At 40.7% G+C, this 15005-nt stretch overlaps 1 protein-coding gene across 1 annotated transcript in view; it reads right to left on the bottom strand.

Moving 5' to 3' along the window:
- LOC146367023 (sickle tail protein homolog) overlaps positions 1-2321 on the bottom strand; it is a 99932-nt gene extending 97611 nt beyond the window's left edge. The window contains exon 1 of the mRNA XM_084911911.1: positions 1626-2321. Within this exon, the coding sequence (XP_084768037.1) occupies positions 1626-1875 (250 nt within the window). The 5' untranslated portion in view covers positions 1876-2321. The remainder of the gene's footprint in view (positions 1-1625) is intronic.
- Positions 2322-15005: the final 12684 nt, after the last annotated feature.

The following is a 15005-nucleotide window of genomic DNA, read 5'->3' as shown; positions in this document are numbered from 1 at the left end:
TCTATGCCACATGTCAGAACAAGATCCAGAGTGTTACTGAAGTGGGTTGGTTCTTTTTGCATTTTGAAAGAAACCAATTAAGTCTAATACTGATTAAATCTGTTTCGAGGCTGTCTTTTTTAGTATTTACATGGATGTTGAAATCAGCCACAATAATTATTTTATCTGAGCTGAGCACTAAATCAGATAAAAAGTCTGAGAAATCAGTGTAGTGGTAGGTTGCAGCCACTGTTTGGATTTAAGGAAATAGGATTATTTTTTTTGAATAGCACTGAGGTAAAGTCTAACGTGGAGCAGCTTAAGTATATCAGGGTCTTGTTCACAAGTGAGGGAAGATGGGAGTGGGAGATTGACAGGCAGACTGGTGCTGTGGCTGCAGTGATATGGACACTGCTATCGTATCGTATCGATCTATCGTAGTGAAAAGAGAGCTGAGCGTAGCAGCGAAGCTCTCTATTTGCCCATCGGTCTACGTCCCCACCCTCACCTATGGTCACAAGCTTTGGGTATTGACTGAAAGAAGATTGAAAATACCAGTGGTGGAAATGAGAGATAAGGTGATGAGTTCAGCCATCCAGGAGTCCCTCAGACTACAGCCGATACTCCTCCAGACGAAAGGAACGAGTTGAAATGGTTCGGGCATCTGAGACAGATCCCTCCTGGGCACCTCCTGAGTGAGGTGTTCCAGGCATGAGCTAATAGTAAATAGATAACTATAGTTATATCATAATTTTACAATTCAATTGCCAGAAAGGAGTGCAAAGAAATGAAGAGTGTAGTAAGAGGCTTTGGGAGTGATATGAAATATTTCACAAAATATATTTGATTTTTCATTCAGTATGACCTGTAATTAAGGCAATGAACACTGCAGCATGGTTACAGAGGTCAAGAAAAAAAAGTGTTTTTTCAGTTACAGCTATTTACACATGAGTGAAAATTATTAGAAACACGAAAATACATGTGTATGAGGGAGGCATGGGGAGAGATGAACATGCAAGGAGTAGATATATTGAAGGCAGATACGTGCGATTAGCCATCCAAAGCAACAGATACTGCACAAGAGAGTTGAAGAAGAGAGTGCAGACAGGATAGAACGGGCCAGTGTCAGGGGGGATTTTGTGACAGATGGAGAGCAGCAAGAGTGAAAGGGAAGGTTCACGAGATGGTAAAGAGACCTGCTATGATGTATGGAGATGGTGGTACTGACAAAAAGACAGGAGGCTGAACTGGAGGTGGTGGTGTAGGTGGAGTTGAAGACGTTGAGATTTTTATTGAGAGTCACCGGAGTTGACAAAATTAGAAGTGAAATCAGAAAAGCTAGAGAGGCAAGGTTGAAAGGATTTGGCCATACAACAAAGGGATAGTTGATATATTGGATGTTGAAAATAGAGTGCCAGGAAGGTGGAAAAGAGGAAGACCTCAGAGGAGATTCATGGATGTAGCAAAAGAGGACATGTAGATGGTTGGTAAAATACATTAAAGTCATTGCTTTTTTCAATTTAAAACCAGTTTTGTGAAATATATCTGGAGAATAACTTTTGTTACATTTTGTTATTAAAGCATTCAGTTAGATTAACAGAGGGAAGACTTCCTACCCTTGCTGGAGGTTATTCTTGTACACTTACTGAGTTTGTCCTCATGGGCTGAAGTTTGTGTCCTGCCATTTGACCTTTGCCCTAATCCAGATGAGGAAGTCTGGTTTTGACTTTGCACTGGAGTGGGTCTCTGGACCAGGTTGCTCTCACTGCCTGCCCTCATCAGCCTCTCTCCAATCCGCAGCATGCACGAGCGATTGAACTGCTGTTCTTTTCTTAAGCTGGGACTTCTAGAACCTGCTGATCCAGGTTGACCAAGATGGGTGGAGGACTTTGGCATCTTTGCTGCTGAGCAGAATATTAGTTCTATACTCCAGGGTTAGTCCTTTTCTTCTTCCAGAGTTTCGGCTTCTTCAAGTTTTGTCTTCAAAAAGGCATTTATGGCTGTTTGAAAAAAAAAAACACTGAAGAAAGCTGCCACAGTCTCCTTCCTGTGTGTCTGTTTTTTGTTTTTTTTTAGGGATTGAAAATGTTTTGGTTTTGTCAGGTTGTCTCTTTAGTTCATGTTATCCTCTACCTCCTGTGGGCTTCTGTTTGTCCAGCTCCACTCCGCTGTTCTTCAATCTTGGATCAGTTTGAGTTTTCTTAATCCGTTTTCAGCTCTTGTTATCTGTGTACTGCAGAACTGTCCCTGTGTTAACAGTAGCAATCATTGTGAAAAGCTGTGGCTGCTCACAGAGTGTGAAGCCATTTTTCTCTATAGTTTCCCCTCTCCTGCTGTCTCTCTGTCAGCACTGTGCTCTGTGTGTGAGCCTCAAGTCCTCAGGCATAGCACACTAGCTCTCTCGTTTTTCCTTTCTCTGTTTTACTCTGTCTCTCTCTCTCTGCCACTTTCTTCTCTGACCTATTCCCACTATGAATTCTGTTGTTTCCCTTTTAAAATTTTTCAGCTTTCACTTCCTTACACTGTCATGACTCAGCCGTGTTTGCTGAATACTATGCTCTTCTCAAGACACTTTGCTCTTTTCACTTTCTATCAGACTAATGTATGTTGATATCTCAATTCCCACATTAACCAGACATTATTCCTTTTTGTTCATTTCAACACTTTTTCCACTTCCTTCTAACATTGATAAATACAATATCCAACTTCTTATATCCATGTTTCATTACGTCACCTTTTGGAACATTTCTGTAACAAACAGCAATGACACTTAAGTTTATTCAATTCAATTTTATATAGTGCCAAATTAAAATAACAGTTGTCTCATGGCACTTTATATTGTATGGTAAAGACACTACAAAAATACAGAGAAAACAGAGACCCCCCTAAGCAACAGTGGGAAGGAAAAACTCCCTTATAACAGGAATAAGCATCCTACAGAACCAGTCTCAGGGAGGGGCACACATCTGTGTGACTGGTTTGGGGTGAGGAGAGAAAGACAGAACAAAGAGATGCTGTAAAAGAGAGACCGAGATTAATGACTAATGATTAGAGGCAGAGTGGTATTGGCATGATTAATGATAGGACTTAATTGAGCAGTCATGTAGGAATATCTAAAAGGCACGTGGATGGTTTGGAAGAAGTTAGTTAACTCAGAAAGATCAATTGCCTTCACCTTCAATACCCTCTATTTCCTCTACGTAACAGAGACCTGGGTGAATGTCAGGGAGTCCAGCATCTTTTCTTACCGCCTATCTGTGCTTATTTTAATTCTTCCCGGACTTTAGGCTGAGGCGGAAGAATAGCAACTGCTTTTCTGAATATATACATATAACATCCATATGACATTTCAAATGCTAGAGGACTGTGAAAGATGCCAAAATAAAGTATCTGTTAAATATCATTTTGTTAAACTGTTAGACCTTGTGTTTTATTTAATACGGTTGATGTTGTTCTAAATGTTCCTCAGTCTGACGGTATGGAACGTTCCTCTGAAGCACGTGGGAAATTTCTGAATTTCTTTGTGGAAAAGGTGAATGATGCCAGGGCTCAGATGACACCACCTGCTCTTGACCCTTCAATCCCTGTTCCTTGCTCTGCTACTTTCTACCAGTTTGAGTCTGTAATTTTCTCTTTATTGTACAAGTGTAATAGTGGATTAACAGATGTTATTCTAAGGAGGGAAACCCTCCAAAAAAATGGACGGAGCAGTGGAGCAGCCAAGGGAATAGAACAGTATAAAAACTGTATCACTAAAATATAATTTATTACACAAAAACCGTTTAAAAGATTAAAAGCAATTAAAACAACCCTGGCCAGGGAGAACACACAATAAAAACCAATAAAACATAAACACACTACAAGTCCAGTGGCGTCAGCCACGGAATTAAAATCCAGTCAATCGGAGCGGGGCAAGGAAAACCCGGCGGCGTCCTCGGCCGTCATGTCAATCTCTCCGCTCCGAGGTGCTGTCAAGAGAGGGGCAGCGACGGTCACCGCAGCGTCCTCTGGCCGCAAGCTATTCCAGAGCAGCACAGTTCTCACTGCCTCTCCACGTACTGGTAGACCAACCCGCACCAACACCGACGCTGCTGCCTGCCACCATCTACTCCGCCATCTCTGCTACTCCCCTTCTCCTCTTATTGGGCCTCTGTGACCTCCCAGGTGTGCCAAGTTAGTAATCAGGGAGGGGTGGAGTCTCTCCTGGACAAGTCTACAATAAATACAATAAAAGCATGCAATAAAACAAGAATAAAACACTATACAATATTAAAATATTAACAATAATAAAACACAGCAACTCATGCGAGATAAAAACCTAGTTAACTTGTCCATTTCCACCCGGTGACACAAGGTTGTTTGTGATCTGAAGTACTCAGGATCCCCTAATGATGATGTTGTCACGGCTGCCGAGGCGAGCCGTGTGGTGTTGGAGGGAGAAAGGACCCAAAATGTAGGCAGTAGACTGATGATACTAGTGACGTTTATTTACAAGGAGTGGAGTGACAGAACAGGCAGTGAGGTATGACGAATGACTGAAAAAACCTAGACTGGGAAAACTAAATGACAAACCTGAGATCATAAGAAACGGGATGCGGGGCAGAGAGACGCAGACAGAGGAACAGAACACCATGGAACGCAGACGAACCGGCAACAGGCAGGAGAACATGCTGTATCTTTACGTTTATGATGCGATTTAGTTCCTAATTGGTTTGTTTTATTATCTTTTGTCTTCACACACGTAGATGTAAGCACATTTCTCAACTTTAAATATAAAGAATGACAACTTTATTTGTGAACTGTTTTCTGCTCTGACCCGACACTCTGGCGGGATTGCAGGCAGCTCAGATTTCATAAAACCTTGGAATCATTTGGAGCCGAATCTGAGCAACTGCTTTAGCCTTATATGTTGAGGATGGAAGAGAAAGACCCATACAAACAGTGTAACTGTCCACACTGATGTAGCTGCTGTCATACCTCCAGAACTGGTTGACTACCTTGCTAAGAACCACCTCCAACATGATGATCAGGTCAAACATTGCACTCATCCAAGATTATATAGGTATAAATATAAATATACATATAAATATAAAAGGACAAGTATGTGTGCAAATATAATGTGGTGTACAAAATTGACAGGGTCCATTTAGGTGTGATTAATTATGTTCCACATGTGTGGATCTGACCCAAGTGGATGAATTAAAAAGCAAAGCCAAAAAAGTACTGCCCATTCTGTGATATTGTGCAGCCTTACCTGAAACAGTGCAGTAACTCCAAACTCTTGTTGAATGAGAAGAACACAGAGTGGATCAAAGCCAATAAGAGGTGCTGGAGATGTACAGTACCTGTGATCATTAAGCCGCTAAGTGTAACCTTAAAGCCAAGTGTAAAACATGGACTACAATGCCTTGAAGTTCTTCGTGATGTCAATACCAGCCAAGATGCTACAGCTTCTGATTCCACGAGTGTGCTGCAGGAAAGCACCTGCTTAGTGAGTTCCATTCCTGAGACTCGCTATGTGGGCCAACCAATAGCAGTCAGGTGTTACTCAAGCTAAGTTATGTCATTATTACAGTTTTTTCTGAATGCTTAAACCCTCACTGTGATTCTTACAGCACAATTTCTAAAACTATTAATACTTATAGCAAAACCACTCACTGAGTTTGCAAAACTAAAAGCACAAACACCGCTTTGCACTCAGTTTGCCATTTTGTAACACACACTTTGCAAACCTGTAGCTACAATCCACTGCACAGCACTCTTTTTGCAGAACTGTAAACACAACTCACTGCTTTACACTCAATTCCCAAATGATCAACGCACTCCTAGCAAAACTATACACATTTAAGGCCATTATTTACACTATTTTGCCAACTGTCTGGCACACTGTCACATGTGAAAACTTTTTTAGATAATTAGTTCACTTTGCAATCAGCCTAAGCACTATAATACAGGTAAGCTCTGTGTGTGGAGTACAATGGAGGGAACAGGAAGAGTGAGAAGTAGAAGAGGCCGAGGAAGAGGATGTGGAGGTGAAGAAGTAGGATGAAGAGGACGACAAGGACAAGGAGGAGCAAGAGGAGGACGAGGAGGGGGGAGAGGAGGACGAGGAGGGGGGAGAGGAAGGGTATGAAGAGTAAGAAATAGAATTGCTGATGACATCAGAGCTACAATAGTGGACCATGTAATCAACCGTGGAATGACCCTGAGGGAAGCTGGCCAACGGGTTCAGCCTAACTCGAGCCGCTACACTGTAGCAAGCATCATAAGGACATTTTGAAATGAGAATCGGTTAGTACAGTCACTTTGCAAGATTTGTAGCACTGCCGTATGCCAATGAGAAACACAACAATACCATAGACGTAAAAATACTGACATTGTTACTTTACAGAATTGCTAGATGACCAGATGCTGGGGGCAGAGGAAGCATGTTCACTGCAGACCAAGAAACCCATATAGTCAATATGGCGATTGCAAATAATCCTATGCTTGGAAATAAACACTTGTGTTTGTTTTGATGTATGTGAATAAACACCAGTACTTGAAGTTTGGATCCCTCTATGCTTACGGATCTATGACAAAAGTATGAGCTCAAACTGACATAGCCTACCTTGTGTACAGAGAAAGCAAAAGCCAGATGTGTTTTTTATTCATACCATCAGTGTGTAGTTGGTGCATTGTGTGCTTATTAATGTGATGGCTTGTGTTAACTGTTGGATACAAAAATACCATTTTTACAAAGGTGTGGAGAGTTAAGCAAGGGTTATTCGCTTTTACAAGAAAACTACAATGTTTTGCTGATTGGGTGAAGAGTTTTCTTATTTGTGTGTAGAGTTTTGCAAAAATAGCCAATAGTTACAAAAAATGTGCTAAAGCCGTCAGAAAAAACTGTAAGAGCACGACCAACATGATTGAGACCTATGCTATATCTGATGTGAAGCAGGTGATTGCTTGGAGCTTCATGGGAAAGCCAAGGACCTTGCACTCCACAGTGTCTGACAAGACATCTGTACCATACATAGTACCGCTGTGTCATTCTCCATTTCTCCTGCCTCACAGCGTGACACGTCCTTCAAGATCCACTGAGCCTTCACTGCAAAGGAACTTGGCCTAGCATGCCATAGTTACCCAAGTGGAGTGCTGCAGGCGAGGTACCGTCACCTTAATTAAGGACCTGCTGTCACGGACTGCCGGGGCAGACCGTGTGGAGTGAGTTGAGGACCCAAGAGCAGACAGAGGCGAGGAGACAAAAACTGGATTTAACAAAAAGCGAGCCTTTATTTAGGGCCGAAAACTCACGGAAGAAACAACAACAAAGTAACTGAGGGAAAACCTGAACATAGACTAGGAAACTATGACTCTTACTGAGAATTTAAGACTATGACTAAACAATATACTGACACTGAACACAGCAAGGCTGAGGACTAAGTACACACGAGGTGATCAGGGGAAGTGGAGACACATGGGGACATAGCTGACTAGAATGAAACATAATGACAACACAGGGGAGAGTAAACTAAATGCAGTGAACAAAGAACAGACTCTTTCAAAATAAAACAGGAAACACGGAGACATAGGCATGAAACGAACTAGACAACAAGAGGCACACACACATGACATGACACATAACGGGTAGGCGCACGAACCAGGGAGAGCGAGTACAGGGGAAGATGACAGAAACGACAACATGAACTTGACAACATAAGACACACAAACATAAACACATGAAGGGCAAGGGAGACTTAACACAAGGGTAATATAATAACAAATGAACTAGAATAACTTAATGAACCTAAACAAACAAACAATAAACATCAAAATAGACTAAAACTCAAAACACTGGGTCGCACGACCCAGGTCCATGACACCTGCCACTGCCACATGTAAGGAAGTATGCCCATTCGGCTAATTGGGTGAGATAACAGGAGAGGGAGGGAGAGAGAATGAGAAAAGAAGATGCAGCTTCACAGCGTAAAGACACATCCGGCCTCCTTGCCTGTAATTGGTCCAGCCCAGAGTTGATCATGACTAATTGGCCAATCCACCACTTTTCATTGTTTATACCCCCCCCCCCCCCCCCCCCCAAAAAAAAAAAACCCAAACAAACAAAAAAAAAAACATTGGCCCGTAAAAACAAAAAATCACCATCGACCCACCGGGCCGGATGGCCATTCAGGAACATTTTAATTATATCACTTAAAAAGATGATACAGGAAATTAACTAAAATTAAGCAAAATAATCAGTAATGGAGAAGTATCATTATAAACTGTGGGATGCTCTAGACGCTCTAGATTCCACAACCAATCATGCTAATCCCATCACTGGTCCAGCCTGAATGTGGACAAATGTATGGATACCTGACCCTGATTTTAGCGCGTGAATGTCTGACTGAATTGAAGGAAAAAAAATATTTCAGTAGGACTGGATTCACATACCTGGGTATAATGGATACACATATTGTATCACATCTTTATGAAGCTAACTATAGAAACCTAATAAGACACATAAAATCAGTGAAGACCTTCCCATATATTTTTTTTTATCAGGAAGAATAGAAGCAGTGAGGATGAATGTACTGTTTATTTACAGTCATTGCCCATGCAATTCATTGTTGGGCATTGGATGAAAAAAATTATTGAAGTTCTTGTGGCAAAGCAAAATAACCCAGATTAATTTCAAAAAACTTCTATCCCCAAAATAAGAGGGAAGATTTGTTTTGCTCAATTTGGGAAACTATTACGGTAACACTTTATAATGCAACATGCGAATAAGGCGTAAATACCCTGTTATTATGTGCAATTTGGCAATAACGCAGGTTTTTGCAGGAAACAATGAAATAATTACACTATAAGGCACAAGTAGCCTGTATGTGCAAGTACCCTGTGTTATATATCATTATTAAAAATATTATTATAAAGATTTGTAATGTTTTTATTAATAATAATAAATAATAATAAACTGTAAGTTTGGATTAACAATTTTAAAAAAGTGAACTAAAAATACTCCTTTAGCCTTAATGACCTGAAGCTCTAACTGTTATAGACAGTGTTGTTGTTAATGTATGTTTGGGGGCGTTGCACCCCGGAACCTTCAGAGGTTTTTCAGGGTTCTCCCTGCCGGAATGTTATGTGTGGGACAGTTTTCCTGTATGTGTGCGACTAGCTGTGGTTGTTTCAAAAAGTGGTCAGTAAACGTCCTAAAACTGGCACTTGAGTTTCCGAGCATTTTTATCCTGAGGTTATAACACCAACGTTTAATTAAACCAAAAATTTTGTATTGTGTTGTGATGTAGGGGTCAATGGAGTGGCTGTAGCTCAGGTAGAACAGGTCATATACTAATCCGAAGGTTGGTAGTTTGACCCCTGGCTGCTCCAGAATGGATGCCAAATATCCTCACTAACCCCAATTCAGTCTTTAATGCATCCACTGAAGTGTGAATGTTAAGCACAAATATGTTAAGCACAGTGGACATAGATGGGTTCTTTCACTCCTCTTTCAAACCATCTGTCTTCTTTGTCCAAAATGTGAAGCTCCTTAGACTATGATGACCTGTATGACTGAGGACCTTTACAGACACTCAGAATAGAGGCACCATAAAATTGGCCATTTCTGACTATTTTTGATTTTACCTTCATATATCACCTTTAAAAACTGTTTGCCTGCCTGTGTTTGGTATCATTCTTACATGTCTTACATGTCTTACTTTACAGGTATTTTTTTCATTGATATACCGTATTACCACAATTGATCTAAAATCACACAAAAAACATAGACCCAAAATGAAGGCACTGGCTTGGATGCAAGTGAGCTTTATTTACAGTGGGTGATAACAAACAAAAGCGAGGGTGGCACGGACAGAACTGAGAAATAACTGGTAAACAAACCTGAAACCATAAAATTCAGGGAAAAAAACATGATGAGCGGAGGAACACAGACGGCCCGACAATGAACACAGGAGAACACACAATAAATATACTCAGAGGGAAACAAGAAAACAGCACACAGGAGGGAGTCACGGCTGAACCTAATTAACGTGATGAGACAGGGAAGACACAAAACAGAATACACTGACGTCAGACAAGGACCTTCAAAGTAAAACAGGAAATACACTGACTGAACTCAGAGACACCATACTGACAGAGTACAGAGGGCACACATGGGCAGGGATGACTAGACACTAAACTAAACCTACAATAACATGATAATAATAATAATGATGATAATAACAATAATTAGAAAGCACAACTAAGAATCAGAACCAAAACCATAATATAACCATAACAGAAGATGCTGGGTCAAAAAGACCTAGAACCGTCACATACGGTTTAATGTTATTGAGCATAACAATAGCAGTAGGTATAGAAGAGTCCCTGTGTCTCTTGCTGTTCTGAAGTTATGAGAGAAAGATATAAGAAAAAATTCTGCATAATTTCTCAGTGCACATTTTGAGCACCTGGCCACATATATTATCAGGCCCTAGACTTGTATTAGTCTTAGTCAATTTAAAGAGATTTTCCACTCTTATTTCATCAAAGGACAAAGCTGGGGGAGTCCTGGTACCATCTTTTACCAAACTCAATTATCATCACACTGCACAGACGCTGTGTTCATGCTGTCATGATTCTTTAAGGGGAACATACAGAAATGGCTGTAATAGTGTGTGTGTGTGTGTGTGTGTGTGTGTGTGTGTGTGTTTGAATCATTATTTCAACTTATTTTTGGTGACACAAACTCCATTGAGGCACATAACGCAGATGACATAGACAGGCACAGACTCATGAAAACATTGCTGTGACCAATAAAAAAGTGAAATCAGTATCCTCAGGACACAAAAAGGAATGGGACAGAGGGTCAGAGGGAGTTAAAGCAGAATTGGGATGTCAATTTAAGGTGAATTAGAAATGGCACAGTGGCGTGGTAGAGCAGAGAAGTATGAAAAAATCCGACTTGTCAGAGACTATCTAACAGATTGAACTGAGCCACATTACTAATACAAGGAAATAGGTCACATTCCCTAAGAATGAATCATTCACCCGAATATGTTCTCTATGATCTTACATCATCTATTTAGGTAATCCCTTAGCATATCAGTCATATGTGCAGTCATGCACACAGTTCTCAACTCTGCCCCAGCTGGGGCAGAGGTGATTCTGCAGGTCACCAACTACCCCAGTGGACACAAAAGAAAGAAAATAGTTGTGCTGTTGATGAAAAAAGGCTAAGATAAATGAAGAGTGTTTGGTGTTTCCCAGCCTGAAACAACTACCATCTCACTTTCTGTTTTTAAGAAAGGAGAGTTCAAAACCCAGATAGGGAGATGTGTGTTGTTTAAGTAGTGGTGAGAGTAAGGTACACAAAAACACACACACAAACAGAAAATGCATTAAATACATGTGATTCTGTTTGTCATCTTGTCCAAGTCACTTAGTAGGTTGAGAAGTGATACATAGACTAGTGGATCATAGATGGGGGAAAACAGAATGCTGATGAGGGGTCTTGAATGAGTGAGCTGAGTGGGCTAACAGATTGTTGAGTTTCTGAGGTGTGTGAAGAAGTTTTAACATGGCACACATTTGGTTACATGAGAAGAAACTCATTATGTGATAAGACAACAGGGTTATGTTGTGTGTGGCTGATGGATGAATGTTTGAGATTAATTTGGCTGATGATTTGTCTTTTGTTAGAAAGTTGAACCTGCCAATTAGGTTTGGTATGATTTACCCTCCTGGGATGAAGAACATGTGTCATGACTTAACAAGGCCTTTCTTTTCTTTTTTCCTTTTTATTTTGTTACTTTCATAGTGCACTGAAAGTTTGTTTCTGTCACCTGAACAATTTGAACAGGTAGAGCTACACAGCATGTTGTCGGGAACGGTTGCAAAGTGAGTTTCTCCACATTAAAATGGGCTCAGGAGAAAGTCGCTTATTGGGACAATTAGAAAGCGAGTCCGTCTAAAAGCATTCAGCGAGGTAATCCAGTATAATTTATTTTCTTTTTCTTTTTGAAATGGCACCATATTGCTGAGGGTGGAAACAAAATGTGATGAGAGATTCCACTCTCAGCAATGAATAAATGAATGAATGAATAAATGAATGAGTGAAAATAAAAAAATGGGGAACTGACTGGACTGGTAAAAGCTGACAAGAGTTGACTGACACCACTATGCAAGGTTAACCCCCACCCAGATGTGACAAAGGGGTGGATGTATCTGTATGTGTGTCTTTTTCAAAAGAGATCACTTACACCCCGCAATCCAGTGTTGCAGGGTTCATTTCTTCTTACCCCTGAGGCCCTTTGTCCCCCTTTAACGGGTGAACCATATGTGAGATGACCTCTGTGTTTGCGCAGTTCAGATGCAAGAAAAACTATTATCACAACAACAATAGTAGGTACACATGACACCCCCATCACTCCCCAGTTCTCCCACAGCTTTGTTTTGGTGCTACCTTATACCCTTCAAACATACTCAGACTAGAACCTCTGTCCAAGGAGCTTTTTACTGCTGCAGCTACCAGTGTCTTCCAGTCGGGTGATTCTCTGCTCTTCTTTCTTCAACCTCAGGGGTTAGACCACCCTTCAGTCGTTGCACAGATCAGGGGATTATTCTGCCCCGATGTACATAATAGTTTTAGAAATTGTGCTATAAGAATCACAGTTAGGGTTTAAGCATTCAGAAAAAACTGTAAGTACAAAATTGACAAAAAGGGGGGAACTGTTGGAGTCAAATTGTTAAATGTTGTCATTTTGTTACTTAAATTTGTAAGTCTTCATTTACAGTTTTTTACAGACGCTAGGACACATTTCTCAATACTTAGGTCACTTTTGCAAAACTCCTCACACAGTGAGCACAACAGAAGTCTATGTGGGCTAAACTGAGGATCAGTTATCATTGTTTTGGCACAAAATGCTTTCAATGACTACATCTCTCAAATTTCATGAATTATTTTCTCACTCAGACACAACAACTGCCAAAAATCTTTGTACGTACAGGACATTTTGCATGTACTTACATACTGTTTTCAAAACTGTTAAACTTATGGTCAAAACAATAACATAATGCAAAACTGAATAAGACAGCAAAATTCAACAGCAATATTTTATTGAAACATATTTTAAATCTAAAAATGCAGTTTAACCAGCCACAGCTGATTCTCATTGTAGATGAACATCTACACAGGTGTTACTCCTTCAATTTCATTACAAAAGGAGACAACTGCTGAATAGGTTTGTTTTGTGATGTAAACATGGACCCAGCCAGAAATGGAGAAGTGGCTGAAAGAGGAAGAAGAGTGGCTGGGAGGGGGCGAGGAATACGTATGCGTGGTGGAAGAAGAATAAGAGGAAGATCAAGAGCTGTAGTCTCAGATGAGATCAGAGCTACTGTAATTGATCATGTAGTAAATCATGGTCACTCAATGAGAGTGCAGCCAAATCTGCAACGCTCTACAGTGGCATCTATTGTTAGAGTTTTCCGGCAAACCAACAGGTAACTTGTATTCTGCAAGGGCATTTGCACATTTCAGAAGTAAAAAAGCTTTTTTTAATTGTTGTTCCATTTCTGCTTAGGACTCAATGGTTACCTCACACAGGAGGGAGAGGACGGATTTTCACTGATGTGCAGGAAACTGCCATTGTTGATATGGTCATCAGAAACAATTGGATAAAACTCACTGAAATTAGACACAGTCTTGGCAGACAATGTTACTTTCGCAAATATTCACAGTGTAAGCATAACAACAATTTCTAGAGTCCTGAAAAAAACATCAGGTCAGGATGAAACAGTTGTACACTGTGCCTTTTGAGAGGAACTCTAAACATGTCAAGCAACTCAGGAACCAGTATGTCCAGGTAAGATCACAATAAAATACAGATCTGTTTTTGAACAAAACCAAACACACACAAAGACAATTTTTACAAATTTACTGCTGTAACAGCTTATGTTGCCTTGTGGATTTATGTTAGAGAGTCATGGAGATTGAAGGCAGGCAAACACACCACATTTTCATCTTTGTGGATGAGGCAGGTTTCAACTTGGCCAAAGCACGGCGACGAGGGAGGAATGTGATTGGGAAGAGAGCCACAGTGAATGTCCCGGGCCAGAGGGGTGCCAACATCACAATGTGCGCAGCAATATCCACTGATGGACTGCTGTTACACAGACCACTAATTGGGCCATACAACACTGAACGGCTCCTTGCGTTCCTGCATGATCTCTATGGAAGGGTTGTGCTAGGTGAGGAAAGGGATGCGGAGAGAAGGAATCGGCCAACATTTATAATTGTATGGGACAATGTGGCATTTCATCACTCCCGTGCAGTCACCGAGTGGTTTGCAGCCCATCCCAGAATGGAGTCTCTTTTCCTCCCACCTTACTCTCCATTCCTCAACCCCATAGAGGAATTCTTTTCCTCATGGCGGTGGAAGGTTACTGACCATCATCCACATGATCAAATGTCCCTCCTGGATGCAATGAATGCTGGATGCCTGGAGATATCAGCAGAAGATTGCCAGGGATGGATCAGGCATGCCAGAAGATTCTTTCCTAGGTGTATTGCCCTAGATGACATAAGATGTGATGTGGATGAGAACCTGTGGCCAAATGGAGAAGACCGAGTAGATTAGCATTACTATTGTATGTGTATCAGTGGATGGTGTGTATACAAATTCTTGTATTTTGGGATTACTTAGTGCAAAAAAATAAAAATACATAAACAAATACTAACGAATTCTGCATGATGTCTGATTCATTCCAGTAACATATATTGAAATTATAAACAGAGATGTGTCCTTGTTTTACACAAGAAAACACTGTGTAATGCTACATGTTGTTAGTGATTTTTAGGTCATTGTTTTGTGGGTGACAAAGTGTGTTTGTCGGCTGTCAACCTTTGCTACTGTTCTGGAAGAATGAGTTTATTTGAGACCTGAATAAAGTGTTTTGGTAGTTGTAGTGCATTTTGAATGTGAAATGAACTGCTTTGCCAAGCTGAAGGTCAGTTAGGAGAATTGTGTGAAGAGTTTTGC

This window comes from Perissodus microlepis, chromosome 18, assembly GCF_051167445.1.
Source record: "Perissodus microlepis isolate ML-2025 ecotype Zambia chromosome 18, ASM5116744v1, whole genome shotgun sequence".
NCBI classification, from domain to species: domain Eukaryota; kingdom Metazoa; phylum Chordata; class Actinopteri; order Cichliformes; family Cichlidae; genus Perissodus; species Perissodus microlepis.
This window is presented reverse-complemented; position numbering and strand designations above follow the sequence as displayed.